This window comes from Tachysurus fulvidraco, chromosome 10 (genome assembly GCF_022655615.1).
Source record: "Tachysurus fulvidraco isolate hzauxx_2018 chromosome 10, HZAU_PFXX_2.0, whole genome shotgun sequence".
Taxonomy (NCBI): Eukaryota; Metazoa; Chordata; class Actinopteri; order Siluriformes; family Bagridae; genus Tachysurus; species Tachysurus fulvidraco.
The window spans coordinates 15,466,092-15,490,105 of NC_062527.1; the positions used below are offsets into that span (position 1 = coordinate 15,466,092).

Here is a 24,014-nt window from a genome sequence, read left to right on the forward strand (position 1 = left end):
CTTTCACCATAGAACACATTTAAACAAGCGCATGGTTGTACGATGGCATTTTATTGTATTGATTGAAAACGAAATCTCTTTTGATAATCTGACAGAATCAGATAGAGTCAAGAGGAAAAACAGATGCTAATCAGCCAACAATGTTGACTGAATTACTGATCGCTCTATCACTGATAATAACTGATAATGTAATATAGTGTCAGAGTCTGTCCTTTAACAATAACAGAGCTGTACATCTGTACGTTTCTGCTAAACTGGACGTCATCACTACGGTTTTCGTCTTTACTTACTACTGTAAGCACTGTGCAATATCAGACCTTTTTAACAGATGCTTTGCTACATGGCTCATTAGAAAAGAAAACAGCCAGAAGACAAAAAGAGCGAGGGAAGAGACGAAGGCAGTGAAGGGGAAGCTGACCATCTGCTAACGAATGAGGTCAAATACATTCAGAGCCAGAGGCGCAGGTAGCTCCAGTGCATGTTGTCTGAGGTTCATCTATCATCACAGACCTCATTAAAGCACTAAAAACAAACAGCATGACATTTCAAAAAGGGGTGTGTGTGGGGAGGAGATCAGCTCTGTTCAGAAGGGCATTTTCATACACAAAAAAAGAGTTAAATGAGTACAGCAGGACAGCGGGACACTAAAATCAGCGGGACACATTATCTGTAATGCATTTATGTGTAATGTCACCTTAATACTTTTTGATTGTTGCTTCATTCTGTGATTTTTACACATCGAAAGATATAAGTAGGCACGTTCTTGCATGAAATATTCATCTTGAGATAAGTGCCAAACATTTTATCATCCAATGATATTATCACACTGAGGAAATTTGCCTGTACCTGTCCCTAAAATTAACCAAAATGTACCCTTGGCAGTATCCCGTTCGACAATCAGCCTCACTCCGAGCACACGTTTGAGCTTTTCACACTCGAAAGAGAGTTAACTCTGGGTCACGCTAAACCCAAAGTAAACAGAATCCTGGGTTGTCTTGTTTTACGGTTCACAGTGATCATATTTTACCTGAGTTAACAAGTAATCCTGGCTATTTCACACTGTATATTCCCAAAAGCTGGGTTCTTCTTTGGATCTTTGTGGCTTCAACCACTATGATTGGGAAAAAATTAACTCAATACTTGGTCAATCTCTAAGAACCGGGTGTAAAATTTTTAAATAAGGCCAGGTCTATCATTCTGTGTTGGAGCAGCCATTATCTTTTACAGCGCTTTGACCTTTTCTGGCCTTTTTAAAGTTTGTCGCATACTTAACCAGATGTTCAAGCTTCTGCTGAATTTTAATCACGCTGTTACTTCTGACGGTGACATCCAATTTGTCCTAAACTAACTTTTCTGTCTGTAAGCGTACACATTTTCCATTATTACTTTTTTATCCTTTCCTTAAAGGCTGCGACTACAGTTAGCACAACACTCAGGGTTTCTGTGACTGTACAAAGCATGTAATATGAGGCATCAATTTCTGATTCTGTTGCTAAGCAGCTAGCTGTAACATTTTAACACCACATTGTCACCGCAGTATGGGGTTAACGCTGCAACTGCGCTGCTAATCCTGCCTCCGAGCAAGGTTTCATAACCCTGGATAAAAAGTAGTGCTAACCCTTCTGAATTCCAAGAGTGAAAACATTCCTCTATCCGGAGGTTAAAAGCGGCTATACAATGATGATAACCAATTTCAGCTTCTAAAAGCCAGGGTATAAAATCACTTGAGCATTTTTCAAGAACTTTCAAGGTGGAGATTCAAACTTTATCTACGTTTACGCTGAATACAAATTAAATAGATTAGATTAGATTCAACTTTATTGTCATTACACATGTACAAGTACAAATCAACCAAAAGCATTTTAGGTCTAACCAGAGTGCAACTGTAGCAAGTGCAGGGTATAGTTATAAGTGCACATTATATTTATAGTATAATTATAATGGGAGTTGAAAATTAAAAACATAGGTCAGGTTAGTTTAAGTGTTCAGTTAGGGCCTGAACTACCTGAAACACATACCTAAGTATTTCTCCTATTGTTGTTTTTAAAGTTAGCTAATTTTATTGCAACACTTTAGCTGCGTATGCCTTGTGGAGCAAATTCGAAATGTCAAGACGTCAGTTAGCTCCTTGCAGAACCAGATATGGAATGTGCATATAAAAAAACATGTTCAGCCCTTGAGCAGTACTGGTAGCCCTAGGCATCATGGTGCAACGTTAATGAGCTGGGAATGATTTAAAGGAACCGCACACCTGCCAATTATCTGTACCGCCAAACACAAACTGCTAACGTTTAAGAACATTACGCAAACTTATTAGGAACATTTTATTGTAAACGTCTGTACAAATGCAGAATGTTTTGAAAAAAGCTCCTCAAGTTACTGAAGACCGTTTTTATCTCTTTATCTGCTTAGATGCTGCTGGTTAATTTTGTGTAACAGCAGAAACAGCTGCACGGTAACAGACTACGATCATTCTAATATTTGTAAGTGTTGACAAAATGCATAAGGATAAGCGGAATAAAACACTTCTGGATGAAATGTTATGTTACATAGTGTTAACATTGATTATTTCCCTATAACGGCATCTGCTTAATTATGAATTACAGCACTGGGATGAAAAAGAGATTGTAGTAGGAGAAGCCATGGCTAAACAATGAAACGACACCCATCACCTGTCAGGCATGAACTACTTTAAAAACATTGCATGACAAGGCAAGAATTGTTCCACCTGTTCACTGTAAACACACGTAAAACAACTGAACTCACAGAAGAGGACTGGTTTCTTCCCGTCAAGCCTGCAAGACTGCAGTTAGGTTTATTTCCAACAATACAACTGTTCACTGAAATGAAATCATTGTTTAGTAATTGTTTATGCGAGCTTGTTCCAAGATTAATATTACTTTCATTAAGGCACTTACAGTCAGCTCATTGCAACGCAACTTAACAATAACCACATACTGAAATTAATTAGCACGCCAATATCGTCTGCTAACGAAACACAAGGGAAAAAAAAAAACAACTCCAACTGCCAACAGTCTCAACATCCCACAGTCTGGCTTTTTCTACACCACCTCTGACCACGTTCTCCATCAGATCTAAGAATAGCCAACCTTTTCCCACAGACCAACAGAAAACAGGATGCAAAGAGAATCTGAGAGCACTGCTTTCTTTTAATCTCTTTACTCGGCATCGCCGGATAAAAACAGAACTGACTGATATGGACACTTTTCAGTAGATCAGAGTCAGACAGCCGCACCCCTGTCGACTCCACGTTCCTGATCCAGCGCAGCCGTTCCAACAAATCAAGGTCTTTGGGAACATCTCCGAAATGGAAGTCAGCGGGAGCAGAGATGCATGCGATTTCTCTGGAACCTTCCGGAGCAGATCAGGTGTGAGTGTAGCGTCGTTGGGAAAGGTGATCCAACTGATCCAACATCTGTGTTGATCGCCTGGGGGTGACTGTTGCTTTGCCCTTCTCCATTAATTCAAGGTGAAAATAATCATTTGGTGAGTCGATAAAACTCACTAATGAGCACCTTCCATATTTTATAAACTTAATAAAGAAAAAGAACAGGAACTAAATAAATGACTGAAAATCTGGATTATTTATTGCGATTTTTTTCCCAGACCATTTTCGAATTTTAAATCTCCACACCGTGTTTCAAAAAAAGAGACCATAAACCAATCCACATTTCACATGACCTAAAAAAAGTTACCACAAATCCTGCATTATAACCTACTATTTAACTCTTGGTAATGTTCCGCTGGACCGAGAGAGAGAGAGAGAGAGAGAGAGAGAGAGAGAGAGAGAGAGAGAGAGAGAGAGAGAGAGAGAGAGAGAGAGAGAGAGAGAGAGGGGGAGAGAGAGAGGCAGAGGGAGAGAGAGAGAGAGAGAGGCAGAGAGAGGCAGAGGGAGAGAGAGAGAGAGAGAGAGAGGCAGAGAGAGGCAGAGGGAGAGAGAGAGAGAGAGAGAGAGAGAGAGGGAGGGAGAGAGAGAGAGGGAGAGAGAGAGAGAGAGAGGGAGGGAGGGAGGGAGGGAGGGAGGGAGAGAGAGAGAGAGATGCACTGAAACCCCACACTTCCACCACTGTAAAAACATTCTCTTCTCTAAAACCATTTCAGACACTTCCTGATAGCTTCATGCAGCTGCTATGGTGGAAAACGGAGTGAAACAGGTGAAGCGCTGTAGGATGCCTGCAGCTTGTGTTCACACTCTCTCCAGTCAGCCAGCGTTCCTCAAGCTTCGGCCTTGGAATGGCCGAGGAATGTGACAGTCATTTAATCAAGTCCCAGCCCAAATGGTATGAGACACAAGGTTACAGAAATTAAAGCTGCTGCTTTGTTGTTTTAACGTAAAGCAACAAAGTTGGATCTTTAAATTTAAAAAAAAAAAGGCTTTTTAATTGTAAAAGTGGTGTTGAAGTCTCAAACCTGATTGGTCAGAAGGGGAATCATTTTACTGAACTATAGAACTATAACTGTAGCTGTCATTCAAATCATAGGATAATATTAATGCGTGTTTTAATAAATTAGCATTTCCATTGTAACAGCTCAAACGCAAGGACTTGCAATGCAGAATTTGCACACAAACTCAAGCTAATAATGAACAGATTACACAAACTTTTGTATGTGGCTGACATTCATGGAAGACGTATTGAGTTTTAGCGATTTGTAAAAAGTATGTTCTCTGCCACAAGACAGTCTTCAGGATTGTCCAGAATTTCAAAAACATGGCACCCCGCATTTTTATTGTATTTTTTACTTCAGGTAATAAATAAAAAAAGAAATAAAATTAAACAAACAAACAAATAAATTATATATATATATATATATATATATATATATATATATATATATATATATATATATATATATATATATATATATATATATATATATACGCACACAAACAGAAATGCATTAAATACACTACAGTAAATACAGATTCCCAAGTACAATGTGCTGTTTATTAAGAAATTCAAAATTGTAATTGTAGCCAAACTGCTGTGGTGCAAACACAATACTGCACAATAGGGTGTGAGGTTTCGAGAAAAATCACTTTCACAGTAGAGATTCGGTTTCACGTCTGGTTGCATCACACCACTACACTGATTGTATCGTGTGTATTTAATGCTTCTGCCTTAGCTGAAAGCAATGATGCTTTCACATCAAGACTTCCTTTCCTAGTTTTTATGGAAAAGCATGGAATATCTGTCATGTGTGTAACAGATAAACTAGCTTAGAAGTGTAACGATGCGGCATGTCGTATTGTATCGTTTTAATACGAGGTCTTCGTTATATATGTCCTTGTACTGAAAATTACATTCAACAGACCGCATAATAACGTAAACTATTTTTAATAAAATAATAACACACACACATCTGCCTCTCTCTTCCTCTGTGTGTGCGTGTGTGTGTGTGTGTTTGAGTGTTGCCTTTACCAGCCGAATCTAACAAGATTAATTTTAGATATATCTTTTTATATATTGGAATTTGATAGAAAATTTGAACTCTTGGACTCAAAACACGAAGGCCTACTTTTTCAATTTCGGAAGGAACTCAGAGAGAAAATGAGAAGGAGGGAGATGACTTGATATGGATCTCCTGCGATGCAGCTCATATATATTTTAATAATTTAGGCATCAAATATCATGTAATATATATATATATATATATATATTTCATGCATCATAAAAAGACTGAATTATAGCAGACGTACACAGTAAAGAAAATTTAATAGCGGGTCAGTTAAAATCCTTGTAACCAGAAGTTTGAGAGTTCGAACCCATGAAGCCAGAAATCTATTGGTTGGACTTCGACATGCTCAGCTACTGCACAATGTTCCCGCCTCACCTGTTAGCCACTTTGAATAAAAGCATTAGCCAAATACTGAAATGTACATTACCGCTACAAGGTAGGTGCTCCTCTCGTGTTCCATCGATTGAAAATAGATTAAGAGTTTTCCCCAGTAATGAAATTAGAGACTAGCCATTACACCGGGCTATACACTCTTTAAAAGATGAACATCAAAGAAACAATTATCCAAGGACTTTCAGAATGTAATGAAAGTAGCTTCTGGTAATTAAGCTGGACTCGGGCTAGACTAGCTGATGATGCTGTTTAAGGTGTTAAATATGAAATGGTGTGTTTACAGGGAGTTAATAATTAACGTTTTCCGTATATGAAGTCTTATAATATATTCTTGCCACGGCATGTTTATGTGGTTAAAGCATCAAAAGGGCTGTTGCTATGTAACTGGGACTAAGCAAGCCAATAACTCAGGCTCACAATTTAGCTAAAAATCCTACATCTTTTCCAGACATTGTGAAAACCAGGCACAAGTCACAAAAATGTCAACGTTTCCCTTAGCAAATTCCTAGGACAAAAATGATTGTGATTACACTTAGCTTCGGCTGCTAACTTCCAGGACTTGTGCCTCACAGACAGACGTCAACATTCTGTCACACCTCATGACTCAGTCAATCAGTAAATGAACTACAAGAGTGAGCCATTTGTGTGGAATTTTCTTGTAAACAGCATGGACAAACAACCCCGTATAACCCGACGGCTTGTTTTTCCAAGTCAATAAAGAGATACAAGCTGCATCGGTTTACCTATAAATAACTTTTATACTGCGCGACAGCTGTGGACGGAGTGGCCCTCGTATCTGTCGTGTCTCGTGTCTTTCTGTAAAAGTCTCTGGCAAAGACAGCAGTGTTGTTTTTTCATCATTTGGTTCCTCTTAGCAACAATACAATAAAACTCTGATCAGACATACGTGCATTTTTCCTTCCGTCCGTCCGTCTGTCAACTGCTGTGTAAATGATCTAAGACAAGCTGTTTCAGAATCAACTCCAATGGCTGACAAGTGCAATTTAGTGGACAACCCTCATTAAGGTAATTAAACTGTGTCTAACACTAATTCAAAGCTAATTAAACTCTGGCTGGCACTTCATGTCTGCACATTTTAAGGGACTGTGTATTGGTGTATTCAACTGGAACGGTTGTGTTTTGGACTTTTGAAAACCAATAAACATCCTGCTCACATCTCAAGTAGCCAAAACAGTTTTTAAGTCAAAACATCAGTGAAATTGTTAATAGAGTTTCCCCATCAGACTTTAGGGTTGGACAAAAAGACTATATGTTGCTGAAGCAAGACACACTTTTCTGAGAGTACAGTGAGGAAAATGACCAAGGATAAAAGATAATGATCATAAACCAATCGAAGCACACTCAATTAGCAGACTAGCTCATTGTGCATTGCTATTATATTAGCTACGACTTTTAGCTATTTTCCAGGCAATTGAACCCTTGGGACTGAGTGAGGACTTCAAAGCTTTAACTCGCCCAGAGGACTAGCTAAGGATCATCTTGTATGTTCTAAAAAGGTTTATGTAGGAAGGACATTTTTGAGAGAAAGCAATGTCAAAAGCAAAGAAAACATTAGGTTGCAAATCTAGAGTGTGACAAATAAATCAGTTGGATAAGTGTGACGAATGTGTTTATCAGGACAGCAGATATGTTGGCGTTAAATAAGGATAGCTGAGCTGAGATCAGATTGTGTCTGATCTCCGTTTGCTGAGACATTTATCTTAACATCAGATCATGGAAAAACACCAGCACACACTAACACACACAACACTCTTACAGAGGCACTGAAGCATAGAAAATTCCAGTTTCAGCATTTTATAGAGAGGAGCTGAAAGAGCTAGTGATTACGCTTAAGCTCTGCAGACAGAACTCTTACATAGACCTTTCCTCAGTAACACAACATTCCGAGACCGAACTCTCCTCAGTAACACAACATTCCGAGATCGAACTCTCCTCAGTAACACAACATTCTGAGATCAAACTCTCCTCAGTAACACAACATTCCGAGATCGAACTCTCCTCAGTAACACAACATTCTGAGATCAAACTCTCCTCAGTAACACAACATTCCGAGACCAAATTCTCCTCAGTAACACAACATTCCGAGATCGAACTCTCCTCAGTAACACAACATTCCGAGATCGAACTCTCCTCAGTAACACAACATTCTGAGATCAAACTCTCCTCAGTAACACAACATTCCGAGACCAAATTCTCCTCAGTAACACAACATTCCGAGATCAAACTCTCCTCAGTAACACAACATTCCGAGACCAAATTCTCCTCAGTAACACAACATTCCGAGATCGAACTCTCCTCAGTAACACAACATTCCGAGACCAAATTCTCCTCAGTAACACAACATTCTGAGATCAAACTCTCCTCAGTAACACAACATTCTGAGATCGAAGTCTCCTCAGTAACACAACATTCTGAGATCGAAGTCTCCTCAGTAACACAACATTCTGAGACCGAAGTCTCCTCAGTAACACAACATTCTGAGATCAAACTCTCCTAAGTAACACAACATTCTGAGATCAAAGTCTCCTCAGTAACACAACATTCTGAGATCAAACTCTCCTCAGTAACACAACATTCCGAGACCAAATTCTCCTCAGTAACACAACATTCCGAGATCGAACTCTCCTCAGTAACACAACATTCCGAGATCGAACTCTCCTCAGTAACACAACATTCCGAGACCAAATTCTCCTCAGTAACACAACATTCCGAGATCAAACTCTCCTCAGTAACACAACATTCCGAGACCAAATTCTCCTCAGTAACACAACATTCCGAGATCGAACTCTCCTCAGTAACACAACATTCCGAGACCGAAGTCTCCTCAGTAACACAACATTCTGAGATCAAACTCTCCTAAGTAACACAACATTCTGAGATCAAAGTCTCCTCAGTAACACAACATTCTGAGATCGAAGTCTCCTCAGTAACACAACATTCTGAGATCAAACTCTCCTAAGTAACACAACATTCTGAGATCAAAGTCTCCTCAGTAACACAACATTCTGAGATCAAAGTCTCCTCAGTAACACAACATTCTGAGATCAAATTCTCCTCAGTAACACAACATTCCGAGATCGAACTCTCCTCAGTAACACAACATTCCGAGATCGAACTCTCCTCAGTAACACAACATTCTGAGATCAAACTCTCCTCAGTAACACAACATTCCGAGACCAAATTCTCCTCAGTAACACAACATTCTGAGATCAAACTCTCCTCAGTAACACAACATTCCGAGACCAAATTCTCCTCAGTAACACAACATTCCGAGATCGAACTCTCCTCAGTAACACAACATTCCGAGACCAAATTCTCCTCAGTAACACAACATTCTGAGATCAAACTCTCCTCAGTAACACAACATTCTGAGATCGAAGTCTCCTCAGTAACACAACATTCTGAGACCGAAGTCTCCTCAGTAACACAACATTCTGAGATCAAACTCTCCTAAGTAACACAACATTCTGAGATCAAAGTCTCCTCAGTAACACAACATTCTGAGATCGAAGTCTCCTCAGTAACACAACATTCTGAGATCGAAGTCTCCTCAGTAACACAACATTCTGAGATTGAAGTCTCTTCAGTAACAACACTCCGAGATCAAACTCTCCTAAGTAATACAACATTTCAAGATAAAACTCTCCTCAGTAACACAACATCCCCTGATAGAATTCTCCTCATTAACACAACATTGTGATACAGAACTCTTCTCTGCAGCAGAACACAGAACTGTCCTTGGAAACAAAACATTCCAAGACGGAAACTCTTCTCTGTAACAGCAGTGAAACACCAAACTCTTCTCAAAAACAGAACATTCCAACACTAAAATTTTGCTCAGTAACAGAACACTCAGAGACAGAACCTCCTAAGAACAAATACATAGGTAGAAGGACTGTTGCATTTCAAAACAAAGTTTTATTATATATATATATATATACGTGTATATATATAACCTCCAGTGAGGCAAAGCTATGGCAACACACAGCCACTCTAACTGAGATTGAATGGAAGAGCTAAACCCTAAACATAACAACTCTTAACTTCTCACACAATATGACTATCTAGATTTCCATTTATTGATCTGGCGTGAGACAGAATACATCCCAAGCTGTTAAAGGACGTGATCCTGTTCTACAAGCATGCTATGAATTTGCAATCAAGACTTAAAAACACCCTCATATTTGTCATGAGGATGGAAAAACAACCAATTTGTTAGTAAAGGTAGCTAGATAGAAGTAGCAAAAAATGGGATGTGCAAAAGTCTGTGTCATGTTTACAGAAATGATAAAAAGCCAATAAAATAAAATAATTAAGTTTCTGATTATTGTAATAAGAAGTTTTTGAGAATAATAATTTACCTTCATATTTTAGAAAATAAGTACATTTTCATGCAATTCTCTAAAACAGCTAGTAGGATGTTCCCGTCTTCCTGGAGATGATTTTCTTTCTTTACTACTAACATTGCAAGATGCGTACATTAGGCACGAAAAAAGATTCTAACAAATGTATATAAAAATATAGGGTTACTAAAATATTTGGACATGAGCAATATATAGTACAACAGCATCATTCGCTCCATCAAACTAAAGCTGCTCTGTTGTAATAATTTCTGAATCAAATATAAAGGACAAAGAGGACCAACGGACCAAGTTTTCCCAAATACAGTCAAGTATCCCAAACATATTTGTTCCACAGTTGGATTTTGAGCAAAGCTACAGGACCAGATTTGTTAAAAAATAAAAGAATCTTAAGTCTATCAGTTTATCCTTGCATGTATAAATTATCTTACACTCGCTTCAAACCTAATAATGCAGGCGAACAGACCAACTTATGTGGCTTTCATTTTTGTCCTTCAACGTTTCTTTAAAGAAGGGAGATCAGCTACAACTGAAATTACCTTAGACATCATGGATCCATAAATCCTCTCAAACACAATCACATATCAGACCTGCTTGGCACTTCAAATTAATCTGAACCTTTTCCTGAAGCCGGTCATCTCAAATTGACACAAATTATTTTGTCATTTTTTTTGTCAACAGAAAATGTATTAAAAGCAGCATGTTACTAAGATGACCATCGGTGTTGTGTCACATCATGTCACTATCTGCATTCGTCATAAGGGACCATTTTATCCTCATCAGGGTCTCAGTGAATCACAAGGGAAAACATCAGTCCATCTCAGGTCACCGAACACACACTCACACAGTCACCTCTTCACACCTAGGGGCAATTTAGAATTGCCAATCTGCATACTGGCATGTTTTTTGGGAATTGGAAGGAAACCAGAGATATATCCACAGGATCATTCATAGAAATGCCCAACAGACAGTAACCTGAGCTTAAGATCGAATCAGGGACCCTCAGGTCTCAGTTTCAAACACGATTCTGTCTGGGGTTTTTTCCGTCAACTAAAAGAGTATGATAAAAAAAAAACTGTTACTGAGATGATAGAGAGAGAGAGAGAGAGAGAGAGAGCGAGAGCGCACACACACACACACACACAGAGAGAGAGAGAGAGAGAGAGAGAGAGAGAGAGAGAGAGAGAGAGAGCACACACACACACAGAGTGCACACACATTTCTTTAGTCAAGAGAGATTTAAACACTATTAGGTTTTATTTTGAACATAAATATCAAAATGAGAATAAACTCATGTGAATAAATAAAAACATTCACGTTATAAAGTTTGTAAAGTCAGATATCACTGAACTACATAAAGGAGAGCTGGTAAGACACCATGTTAACTGGATCACTATCTAACTGCGCTGTTCTACAATTAATAACGCTTAATAACGCTTAATGACACAACACATCTACAGCACTACCTTTGACTGCACATCACTGATGCACGTGCGTTCATGTCTCCTAAAATAGTGTGAGATCTCTGGGCTCACGTGGTCAAATCAATGACAGATTTATCGTGTTCATCGTGTTGTTGCAGAGATTCCAGGACAGCTCACACACTCTCACACACACACACACACACACACACACACACTCACACACACTCTCACTCACACACACACTCTCACACACACACTCTCACACACACACACACACTCTCACTCACACACACACACACACTCTCACTCACACACACACACACACACACACACACACACACACACACACACACACACACTCTCACTCACACACACACACACACACTCTCACTCACACACACACACACACACTCTCACTCACACACACACACACACACACACACACACACATACACATACACACAGTCGCGCGCGCACTCTGCTAGCTTCACACTGGTGCACGCGCTAAACATAACAAAGCAGCTCTGAATTAAATAACACAGCGGTTTCGCTTTAAATGTCCTCCACTGACCTGCTCGTCAAAATGTCCCATTTAAAGCCCGGACCCGCTGTCGGACTCCATAACAGCAGCTAATTCAGCAGCAGTGCCCTGACTGAGACTCACAGAGTCGCGCCTCCTCCGTTCTGCCCCTAAAGTCACAAACACGCGAACACACTCATATTATTGAAAGCGTTACCAACGATAACCACTAGAGGGAGCAAGAGGATCAGGAAAATTAATCCGCGCACTGGCGCCATCTGGTGGCTAAATTGAACATCTATTTTTATTAGCAATGTATTCATTTGTAAAAAGTTACACAAAAACTAAAGGAAAACGAAGTTATGACGACATAAATACAACATTTAAGCAAATTAAAACATAGTTACATAGTCGTTATTTAATCCGTGCTCCAAATAAGACAACGTTTTCTGTTAACAATGAATATAAACCATTTATATGGAGGAGGTTCATGAGTGGGATGTTTACATCAACTATGTGCTACTACTACTACTACTACTACTACTACTACTACTACTACTAATAATAATAATAATAATAATAATAATAATAATAATAATAATAATAATAATATAAATTCTCTTTAATTTATTGAGATACAGTGTATTAGAGTAAGATGTTGAGGAGATGACGTAAAGACTTCTTTCTGCCATTGTCAGCATATAAAAGCTTACAGTACAAAGAAATGTTCTTCTTCTTGGCCTTCTTGGAAAATGTTACTGAAAGTGATAAAACACACCAGACAAAATGTAGTGCAAAATAAGGAAGTTGCAGTGAAAATACAGACAACTGAGTATAAGGTATCGAATAAACAGTCATCATGCAAGAAGTAGACTCAGTAAAATAAGAGACAACTCAGCACAGCACAATAATAAAAAATAAAAAAAAACAATATATACTTATATATACTTATATACAATATAAAACAATGTCAACATGTCATACATGTATTTCATATCAAGGTCAAATCACTGACATCATGTTTGTTTGTTTTTTCTTATTTTGATGATTAATGTGAACATCACCGACAGCTGGTGGTCTGTAACTACGATTGCTCCTACACGGTTTACCACATAGGTGTTCCTAATAATGTGACCAGTGACTGTACATAGTCAGAAACACAGTGACTGGTAATAGAGTGGTGTCATGATAAGAGTATATAAGGTAAGTGATAACTGGAACAAACTCGTGTCATTGATGCTTCATAACATTATATGCAACTGTACTATAAAAAAAAAAGAAAGAAAACAAGTCATTTTGTAAAGAATGAGAAAATCTAATACTTGTGAAATTGACAAACTAATGCAGCATAAAAGGAATCAAACTTTGGAAAAGCTGTAAAAAGAAAATAATTGCCACTAGCCCTAATCTTCCAACTAGTCTATATTATAATGTTGATTATTTTCCCATAATAGCATGTCCAAGCATGATAAATTGTTATAAGGTGGCATATGCAGCACTTTTATTATTGAAGTCCCAGGTGTGGATTTGGGAAAAAGCAGTCATATATCAGTATTCCATAAATTTTAACTAAGACATATAGGTGTATAGACTCCTCAAGGTCACTAGTTTATAACTCTAAAGAAAGTTCTATCTTAATCCATCTGCATCCAAAACTGCACATTCTTCTGGCATTTGTGTTTATATGTGATTAGATTAGAGTAGATTGGATTAACTATTTGCATTGTTTGTTGTGATAGAAACTGTTAAATGCTTAGATAAGAACTAGAACTAGAAGAAATAAGGTAAACTTTTTGCACAACATCTACAGATTTTTTTAGTCTACAGTCCAAATTCTTTTAGTGGTTTCTGCTTTACTAAGTAAACCATACAGCAGCCACAGTAGCACTACATGTGCTTAAACCCACTAAATGTTGCCTATCAATCCTCTTCACACAAAAAACATAAGCAAATCATGACACCTTTTTTATTGCTATTATTTATTTTTCCTTTTTATGTCTAACTTCCTGCCAGAGAGTACAGTTTCAGGGTGAGATACATCCAACCTGCAGACATCAATTATAAAAAGAGAAAGTGTTGGAATATTCATAAATCATATATGAAGATCAGCCGTGTCCAACAAATAAGGTCAGTTGCACACGTCATCTATATTCATGATTATAAAACAACATTGATTATGATTTGTTTTCCCCAATAAGTGTACAGCATCTAATGATTTTACTGATTTTAATATTCTATAATGGTGTTTAATATAAAGGATCCGGCCTTGCATGACCTTCTGTTGAAGAAACAACAATAACAACAATAAATAAATAAATAAATAAAAATCTAAATGAGGAAGTGTAAATAAAGCAAAGAGAAATGACTACTTTTGCGTGTTCGGTGATTTCCCAATAAAATGGTGGGTGTGATGAACAGGATGTGGGGAAGATAACTGTTACTGCAATTTTTAATGTTTTTTTTTTTTATTTAAATTATTTTAATGCTATTAAAACATAACGTTTTCCCCCTATCTATCTATCTATCCAATTTAGAAGTAAACTTCTAAATTGTTTGTGACGTGAAAGTGACGTGACATACTGTACGGCTAAATATGGTGACCCATACTCAGAATTCGTTTTCTGCATTTAACTCATCCAAAGTGCGCACACACCATGAACACACACCCGGAGCAGTGGGCAGCCATTTATGCTGCGGCGCCAGGGGAGCAGTTGGAGGGTTCGGTGCCTTGCTCAAGGGCACCTCAGTCGTGGCCGGCCTGAGACTCGAACCCACAACCTTAGGTTCACGAGTCAGACTCTCTAACCATTAGGCTACAATCGATAGATAGATAGATAGATAGATAGATAGATAGATAGATAGATAGATAGATAGATAGATAGATAGATAGATAGATAGATAGATAGATAGATAGATAGATAGATAGATAGATAGATAGATAGATAGATAGATAGATAGATAGATAGTTCTAAAAACAAACATTTTGTATTTGACTTCTTGTAAATTCTGATGTTCATTTGTATGAATCACAAGAACTCACTGAAATTTGCACACATTCAGTTTAAGACCGTTTTAAACACATTTATGATTCAGTAATACTGACATTATGCATGTTTTTGTTTTGTTGTTCGGTGAAATCCGTACACAAATGTTGTATTTACGTGATAAGCAATTTGCATTCTCTTTAATTCACTGCTTTAATATTACATTTAAACTTTTTTCTTTTAAATTTCACTCATGTTTGTGTGTTTATATTTTTCTCACAGCCAAACATTCATCAGTGTTATCCATCAGAAAAATATCTCTGACTAAAACAATGTAGATTTTGCTTTCAGTTTAGTTTTTCCATTTAACTGGATGGCAGAGATCAGGCTTGGCTTAAGGTCACAATGTGTTGCTTTAGGATATTAAAGATGTGCTATTGTAATGCAATAACGTATATACTGTATGTAATACATTCTTAGAGTACATTATGTACATACGCTAGTCAAGTCTGTTTTGGTGATATCCTTACTTTTTTCCACACTAAATTGTATGGCTTTTTTACACATTGTTCAGTGTTTGTTGTGTAATTGTGTGTTGTTGTGTGTTGAATGTTAAATTACACTTGAGCTAGAAGAAAGAATTTTTGTGTGAAAGTGCGTGTAAAAAGTAAGTAATTACTTCACCTTTTTAATATAGTTCCTTGTTATCTAATGTACATACATATGGATCTTTTGATGTTAATGTTTCCTTTTAATCAGAACGTTTCACTACCCTTTTCACTGAGCTTTATAATAATCCAAATTCAAAAATAGGAACTCTTCAGAAGGAAGAGAAAACTCTCTAGTCTTCCCAGTCCTTTGGATTAACAACCACAACATCATGAAAAAATTAAAATGCATGCAAGCCTGAAATGCTTACAGCATAAAAAGTCAAACATCACTTTCAAGTTATGCTTTTTTCATTAACAGAAAATATAAATTTGTCTGAAAGTGTTTGTTTTGAAGCAACGATTAATTATAAATTAATTATATATCACTACATATTAAATGTAGTGTAGTTTAAACCAGTATGCTGCCTATGCTTTCCATCCTTTTGCTTTTTATGGTAGGATTTATGTTTAGTATCAGCTTTAGATTTTGAGAAGTTTTATCTTTTCAATGCCACATTACATCACAGTTCCTGATCGTGTATAAAACATACAATTCCAGGTGCTTTCCACTGTCAACTTTCTATTATATTTACTGTCTATTACACATATTTCTACGTTAAGTCAGCTGCAGTAGTAAATAGTGTCTATTACAAGATGTTAAATATAGCTAAATACGATGCATTTAAGTACTTTCTTGATGGTGTGAAATGGCCTTAGTGAAAAGTAATGTTTTGTAATGTCACATTACTAGTATATGTAAAACCCCATTTAATATACAGGGGAAAAAATATACCTTTATAGAGAAGAGATAGAGGAGAAGAGATAGAAGGGATAGTGTAAATTTAGCATTATTAGAATTTAGGACTCAAACATTGCTCATAATGGCATTGTGACCATTCATCTTTTTCTTTCTAAGGTATTTTGCACTTCTTTGTTTTTGGAAATACCCAAACAGTAGCCTGTCCTGGTAAATAATGGAGATTTATTAACAAATCGGATTATACATCAGGGAAGTGACTCAGTTGTATCTAGGGAAAGAGAATCTGCTATAAGAACAAACAGGACACATGTCTTGAATTTAATGTGTTAATAAAACCTTTCACTCCAAGCAGTTTTTATTTCATAAATGTAAAAATAAACACATATGTAATAGATGCTGAGAATCCATTTGCTGTACACTAAACAGTTTGTGCTGTAGATTTTAGTTATGGCATTTGCATTTTGCACTAAGAGATCAGAATTCTGGATTTCAAATAATCATCTATTTAAACTTCAGATGTTAAAATAAGTTTTATTTAAACTATTTAATAGTTTAATAGATCAAATATATTTATTAAGTGTCCTGTGTGATCACCCTTTCATCTCTTTCCTACTCGTATTCAATCTTTTATCTAGCTATCAACTGATGACGTTTGCAGCAAAGCCAATGAGATTTAAGGAAAGGGAAAAAAAAGAAAAAGAGAACTGAATCTCTGGATGCGTACAGTATTCTACTTTATAGTATGTGAAAGTGATTCATAAATGAATCGATTCTCCTTTCTCGACTCTCTCTTTCTGTCTCTCACTTTGTTATATTAGATAAATTAATTCCTTTATTATGGAAAAATAAGACGACCGTATCTTGTTTCTTTTTATTATGCTATGATTAGGTCATATTAAAAAAAAAAATCTGTTATTAAGCACGTTAGTTTAATACAAGCATTCAATTTATTTATTTTTAGTAAAGCCATTTGAGCATTTTAATATTCATTTTCATTCTCAAAAAGCACAATTATTATAAACAATATATACATACATTATATATATATATATATATATATATATATATATATATATATATATATATACATACATACATGTATATATATATATATATATATATATATATATATATATATATATATATATATATATATATATATATAGTAAATAATAAATAAATCAGGGATGTTATGTTGTGTCTAATCTGAAATAGATAAATCAAATTATAAGAAACCACACTTTAACTATTAACACTTTTAATACTTATAACATATATTAATTTACCTATGTAACACTTATTATGAAAGAGTTTCCAAAACAAAACACCAAGTAATCGATTCACTGATTCGGTCTAAAGGCATATTGACTATCACATCCACTTTAGACTCTAAAATACTATTCATCTATTTAGTGCTTTAGTATACAAGTGTGCTTACAGGAGTTTGCTGCCCCCTTCACCTCCTGAGTCTGGGACTTTCCATCAGTCTAGATAAAAAAAAAAAAAGAAAACATAGGGCCGCCCAACCGGTTTAAAACTGTTTCTAGAGCTGCAGTGCGTTCATTTTAGTTTCAGTCATCACCAGAGAGAAGCCCAACGCACAGAGAAAGAGAGAGAGACAAACACTTGGACCTGAGAGCATGGAAAACCATCAGAATGAAGCTCTGCTGGAGAGAGCCTCCAGCTCCGAGACTGTGACTGAGCCGAGGAGGTGAGATTTCACACACACACGCACACACACCTGAGTGCTGTTTATTATTATTATTATTATTATTGTTTTATTTATTTATTTTATTATTATTATTATTATTATTATTATTATTATTATTATTATTATTGGTAGTAGTAGTAGTAGTAGTAGTAGTAGTAGTATTTTTATTATTATCATTACTTTACAGAATGATAATAATAAAAAGTAACAGTGTGTCATTAAGCATTTATTGCCAAGTTTACAAGGATTTATTAATCTCCGTTTACTTTTGGCACACAATTATATTAACTTACATTTAATAAAAATACTTGCAGTGTAATATACAAGCTCGTTGCATAGTAGCAATGATTTAGGAATCCATTTCTACCCAGTGACATGTGACGTCAGACGCCAGGAATAATTTTGATTGGCTACAGTCAGGCTTCAAATATCGTGCTTGTTTATTTTTATTACAATCATCTAGCATACGTTTAGAAATATTGTTATATATTATTGTAAATCATATATAATACGAATTTATTTATTTATTTCAATATGTAGGCTTCATCCAGCTTTAAGCTTTATCCAGGTGTTATAAAGGTCCCTTTGTTACTAACATTTTACTCTCCCAAGTCTCTTTAACTTGCTTTTGAGATTTTTTATGAAATGAAAAAAAAAAAAATCTGCACAACAAACAGTTTAAATCTAATCTTGTTGCAGCCTCAAGTATCAAGCATGTAGAATAACAACAACAACAACAACAACAATAATAATAACAATAATAACAACAACTACCGATTCTAAAATAAAATTTGGCTAATTCTAATTATTCTAATATCCAGTTAAACATTTACATACAGTAAGTATAAATATTACATAACAACTAATAAATATTGGATCATTTAACATTCATTTCAATAAAGTATACTATGTATTAGAGTTATTTTTAATATTCTAAATTCGGAGTTGCCTATTTTCATTGCATTTTATTAATTATTATTGCAGAGCTTTGTTTTATTTGTTTTTAAAGAAATATACATAAGAGGTAGACCAAGTGCTATAACTTGCGCATTAAGAATAATTAATGATCAGTTATAAAATAATACATTTTGTGTCAGATTTGCAACTCATTAGTCTTTTTTCTCTCTTAGCAGGAACAGCAACAGTAAAGCCCTGAAGGTGACCGGTTTGACCTTGTTGGCATGTCTTCTGCTGGCTGGTCAGGCTTTCACAGCCTACTACGTTGTGGGACAGAAGGATCATCTCCAGGCTCTGGAGAAGGGTCAGGATGCCCTGAAGAAGGAGATGACTCGCATGCTAACAGGTAATACAGACAGAGAACAACAAAGCAATGAGAGAATGAGGAAGTGAAAGAGCAGGGGAAAACTACACAGGTCAAAATGCAATTAGAAATGAGAATAAAGATGAAAATAAGATGTGACGTAACAGGAAGACATGTTGCAGTGAGGGTGTGAGGGGGCCATGAATATATTAATTAATTTGACTCTACATATTATTCAAGTGCCATTAAGTATGATTTTCTGTTTTGCATTGTCTCCATAGTTGCTCCTAAAATGATGCACACCCCCATGAACAATATGCCATTGATGGTGGCCATTGATGAGGACAGCCCCAAACAACGCATACCACTCACGGTGAGATCTGAGATACAGAAAGTGAAACACATCACTAGGGATTTTTCCTGGACTTTTCTGACCTTTTTTAATTTTTTTAAAACTAGGTCCTGTAATGAAGCAATGGAGTTTGAAATTAATTTTTTTAATGAATGAAATTTGTAATGAATAAATGTGTTCCCTATTTTCAGAAACTCCGGTCATCCAGCTTCACAATTCAGAAGGAGGGAAGTGGCCTTGTCGAGGGTACAGTATAAAACACTTATTATACTTGTATTTATATATATAAAGAAACAATGATGTATCCAATGTGATAACAGCCAAATAAAAAATCCCTCTTCACATTAGAAATTCCCATGCACTTTAACAGTCTCTTACACTTTCCACAATGTAATATAAATATATCCCTAAGTCATTAATTATTTGAACAGGTTGATATATGATCAGTGGGGGCATAGTGAATATATGTGAAGGAAAATATGAGAGTGAGACACTATGAGAAAACACTGAAGCAGAAGTAAAGTTTATTAATAAAAAAAAGTCTTCAAGTTTTTTAATAGAAATGTCATTAAAAAACATATGGCTAATATTAAGAGGGATTTTTTTTATAAAAGAGAAAAGTTTCAATCTTGTATGAACAGTTAGTAAATTAGAAATTAAGCGATTTTATTTGTTGTTAGAAGGTCCCAGAGCATTTGCTAAGGGGATCATGATGCCCAAGAACCACATGCCTCTGTTGTCTGAAATCAGCATGGACAAGCTTGAGGAAGAGGAAAAGTCCACTGAGTTTCCTGGTAGGAAACAGATCCTTCTTCACACACATTATAACTCCAGAAATCTGAGTTCACTATCTGGATCTCCATTTATTCAGCAAATTTATCAGTTTAGAATTGAAGACCCTTTATTACTATAAAAAAGTTTGTTCTTTCAAAGAAACATTGTTTATATTGTGTGTATTTTGGGGAAGAAAGACGTGTTTCGGTTTTAAATGATGAATTCTTACATAATGCATGTATAAATTATCAACCTTTCAAAAAAGTTAAAAGTTTGTTGAAAGTATGTTGTAACATCAGACTTTTGCATAATAATAATGTACATATAGCAGAACTCTAGGTTTATCACAGTGCTGGCCAGTAAGAAAAATGAGATGTTTCATAGTAGCTTGAAGTAATAGCATATTGATATAAAGTTATTTTATAAAAACACAGACCCAGGTCCATCTGTTTGATCTCTTCCTTCATCCTTCCTTCTGTAGCTGCCGTGGTGGAGACTAAGTGTAAGCTTCAGGCTGGGGAGATCAAACCAGGCTTCTATAAGCCTCAGTGCGATGAGGAGGGCAACTTCAAGCCCAAGCAGTGCTGGTCCAGCACTGGCTATTGCTGGTGTGTGGATGTTAACGGCAAGGAGATCCCCGGCACTCTGAGCCGCAGCCCCATAAATTGCAATGGTGAGTTTCTTAGAAGCACATAACTATAACATGTAAAACTATGAGCCAAGTCACTGAAGCATAAAGTAACTGTAAGGTAGCATAAGTGGAAAAGGAGGTTTAATAATGGGCTGACACACTACAGGTGTATCTATGAAGGGCTTTCATGTGTAATAGTCTTTGCCTCTTCCTTGGCAAAGGACTAAGATTAGTAAGATCGAATACAACACAATGCAATACAAAATCATATATGGTAATTACTTATCACCTTTGAAATTTGATTTTTTACTTTTTAGGAATTTGAAATCCTCTTAAATGCATGAGTTTGATTACTGTTGTGCTCTATTTCTCCTCCTGATGTAGGAACCACCACAGAGGTCTAAAATCTTGGTGAGATTATTTTTCTCTAAACATCATGCAATGTACACAATATTATTAATGTTCAGTTTCATTGTCTAAAATCTAATCATTTTGATGTTAGTGCATCTAATCCACCTTTTTTTCTCCCCCCTTATTCCAGGCTAAAGCCACAAAACTGGAAGGAATGGAGGAAACAATCTCACACCATGAATCAAACAACATTAATATGTTTGGTGTTACAAATCAGAAAATCCTGTCCTGTCTAGTATCTCTCTCTTATCTGACTCTTTTATTTCACATTAGTCTTGAGCAAAGTGATTCTTTCTTGATAACTCCAAATAAATTCATTTAGCATCTGATTTTGTTTTTGTTCTATTTAGATTAGATGTTTACTGGTTATTACTGTTACATTCAGAACAGTTGCTACTTACTGACATATACTAATGCTAATGTGGATGCGTTATTTTCTTTTTTTAATGTTAATTATTGATTTTCCTATTTTATTTTATTTTTTAACTTAAGGCATGTTGGAGATGGCAAAATACTGTAGGATATGGGTTTATAAATGAAAAGGAATGTATTGTGAATAAGTGGCCTTCGAATAAACCATGCCTCCCTATTCCAAGCAGGTCTGATTACTTCTACATCAAAACCGTCTCTCCATTTATCACAACAGGTGGATGATACATTAAGCATAAATTCTGAACCATGTTTTGTGGACCAACAAAAAGAATCCTATCAGATTTACTAAGGTTTTTTTTTGTGAATTATTAAACTACATCAAATCACAGCTGATTTACATTTAGCAACATACACAGACTTTCATAAAAGACAAAGCTCACAGATAGATGAGAAGGACAAAAAAGGCAATTTGATGTGAAATATATTGCCTCAATTCCTATATTTGTTTTGGATTTTTTTAGTTTTAAGTAATTAATATCTTACAAAATTAAACATCCCCCATATTTTCACGACAGTCACGACATGTTTATAAGAGAAAAACGCGTTAGATATATTTAACCAATGGATGTACTGTAATTCATATATAAATTAGCAGTACCTCATGCCAAATATATGAACAAGCCTATGGATCAGGATTAAATGGATCAGAATACAATTTTTCTTATACTTAAATGTGCACAAAAAAGTAGGATTTAGGTGTTAATAATAAAGATCCATGTTTAATAGGGAGTGATACCTCAAAGATAATTTACAAAACAAACACAATTTTTTGGTATATAGGTAGGGTTAAATTATAAGTACAGTATAAGTAAAGGCAAACACCAAAGGGTTTATTCCAATAACTATTCTTAAACACTGATTTTGTTAAAAATGAAACCATCTGTGGGAAGCTAGAAAAACTCCTATTCAATAAAGAGGAACAAGGTGGCTACCCAGTGGGCTGTGAAATCAAACACTGCCAAGCGTCTAGCATCACACAGATGACTTTAATGCTAAGCAAGGCCCTTAATCCTCAACTGAACGTATGCAATGATAGAAATGTAAGTCACTCTGGATAAGAGCATCTGTTAAATGCCATAAACACACATTTGGAAAACGGCAAACTAGAGTTTAATAATAGTATTTATGCTGTAGTTTTGAAAAGAACACTGATACTGATTAGTGATTAATAATTGATTATACATGGTCGGGAATGCTCTATAACATGATGCTCGTGAGATGCAGTGATAATCCTGTAATAGTATTTTACAGTCAGTGTGTTAAACTTGATCATTCAGAGCACCTCAGTGTGGAGAAAGTGGATACTCGCTTATCAATATTTTACTGCATTGTACAACAGTGACCTGCTTTACAGTAGAGCAGGACGGACAATACAGCAGTTTTCTACTCTACACACAACATGGATACATCTGTAAGTACATTATCATTATTTATTTGAAAAATATTATTATTATTAGTAGTAGTAGTAGTAGAAGAAGTTTTGTTATTAGTAGTAGAAGCATTATCATTATTATTATTATTATTATTAGTAGTAGTAGTAGTAGTAGTAGTTGTAGTAGTATTTACAGCAGCAGAAGCAGAAGTAATAGAAGTAGTAGTAGAAGTAGAAATATTAGAAATATTAGTAGTAGTAGTTACAGCAGCAGCAGTAGTAGTAGTAGTAGTAGTAGTAGTAGTAGTTACAGCAGCAGTAGTAGTAGTAGTAGTAGTAGTAGTAGTAGTAGTAGTAGATGATGTTTTAAACTCATGGTATCTTAAGTATGTAACCTAGTGAACCAGCATTAATGTATACAATGTTAGAGATTTAAGCACTTATGTACTTTGCTCTGGATAAGAGCATCTTCCAAATGC

General features: G+C 35.8%; 2 protein-coding genes across 9 annotated transcripts in view; one reads left to right on the forward strand and one right to left on the reverse strand.

Moving 5' to 3' along the window:
- ndst1a (N-deacetylase/N-sulfotransferase (heparan glucosaminyl) 1a) overlaps nt 1-12,400 on the reverse strand; it is an 80,014-nt gene extending 67,614 nt beyond the window's left edge. For both annotated transcript variants that reach the window (XM_027165212.2, XM_027165210.2), the window contains exon 1: nt 12,249-12,400. The gene's annotated coding sequence lies outside the window, so the exon portion shown is untranslated. The remainder of the gene's footprint in view (nt 1-12,248) is intronic.
- A 5,739-nt stretch (nt 12,401-18,139) lies between these two features.
- cd74a (CD74 molecule, major histocompatibility complex, class II invariant chain a) lies at nt 18,140-22,326 on the forward strand. 7 transcript variants are annotated; one of them, XM_027165249.2, is made up of 8 exons: nt 18,140-18,302; nt 19,436-19,605; nt 19,845-19,936; nt 20,107-20,161; nt 20,596-20,709; nt 21,171-21,362; nt 21,699-21,731; nt 21,862-22,326. In XM_027165249.2, the coding sequence occupies exons 1-7, from the start codon at nt 18,232-18,234 to the stop codon at nt 21,722-21,724; spliced, it is 720 nt and encodes a 239-aa protein (XP_027021050.1). In that variant the 5' UTR covers nt 18,140-18,231; the 3' UTR covers nt 21,725-21,731; nt 21,862-22,326. The 7 variants fall into 7 exon arrangements, with proteins under 7 accessions (XP_027021050.1, XP_027021048.1, XP_027021051.1 ...); XM_027165247.2 differs by having other exon boundaries at nt 18,141-18,302; nt 19,433-19,605; XM_027165250.1 differs by having other exon boundaries at nt 18,141-18,302; nt 19,433-19,605; nt 21,705-21,731.
- Nucleotides 22,327-24,014: the final 1,688 nt, after the last annotated feature.

What these genes read in the sequence shown, in the direction of transcription:
- cd74a (XM_027165247.2), top strand. Translation starts at nt 18,232, where the DNA reads ATGGAAAACCATCAGAATGAAGCTCTGCTGGAGAGAGCCTCCAGCTCC. An exon ending in GATGACTCGCATGCTAACAG is followed by an intron (nt 19,606 to 19,844) that starts GTAATACAGACA and finishes TTGTCTCCATAG; the next exon opens with TTGCTCCTAAAATGATGCAC. An exon ending in AACAACGCATACCACTCACG is followed by an intron (nt 19,937 to 20,106) that starts GTGAGATCTGAG and finishes CCCTATTTTCAG; the next exon opens with AAACTCCGGTCATCCAGCTT.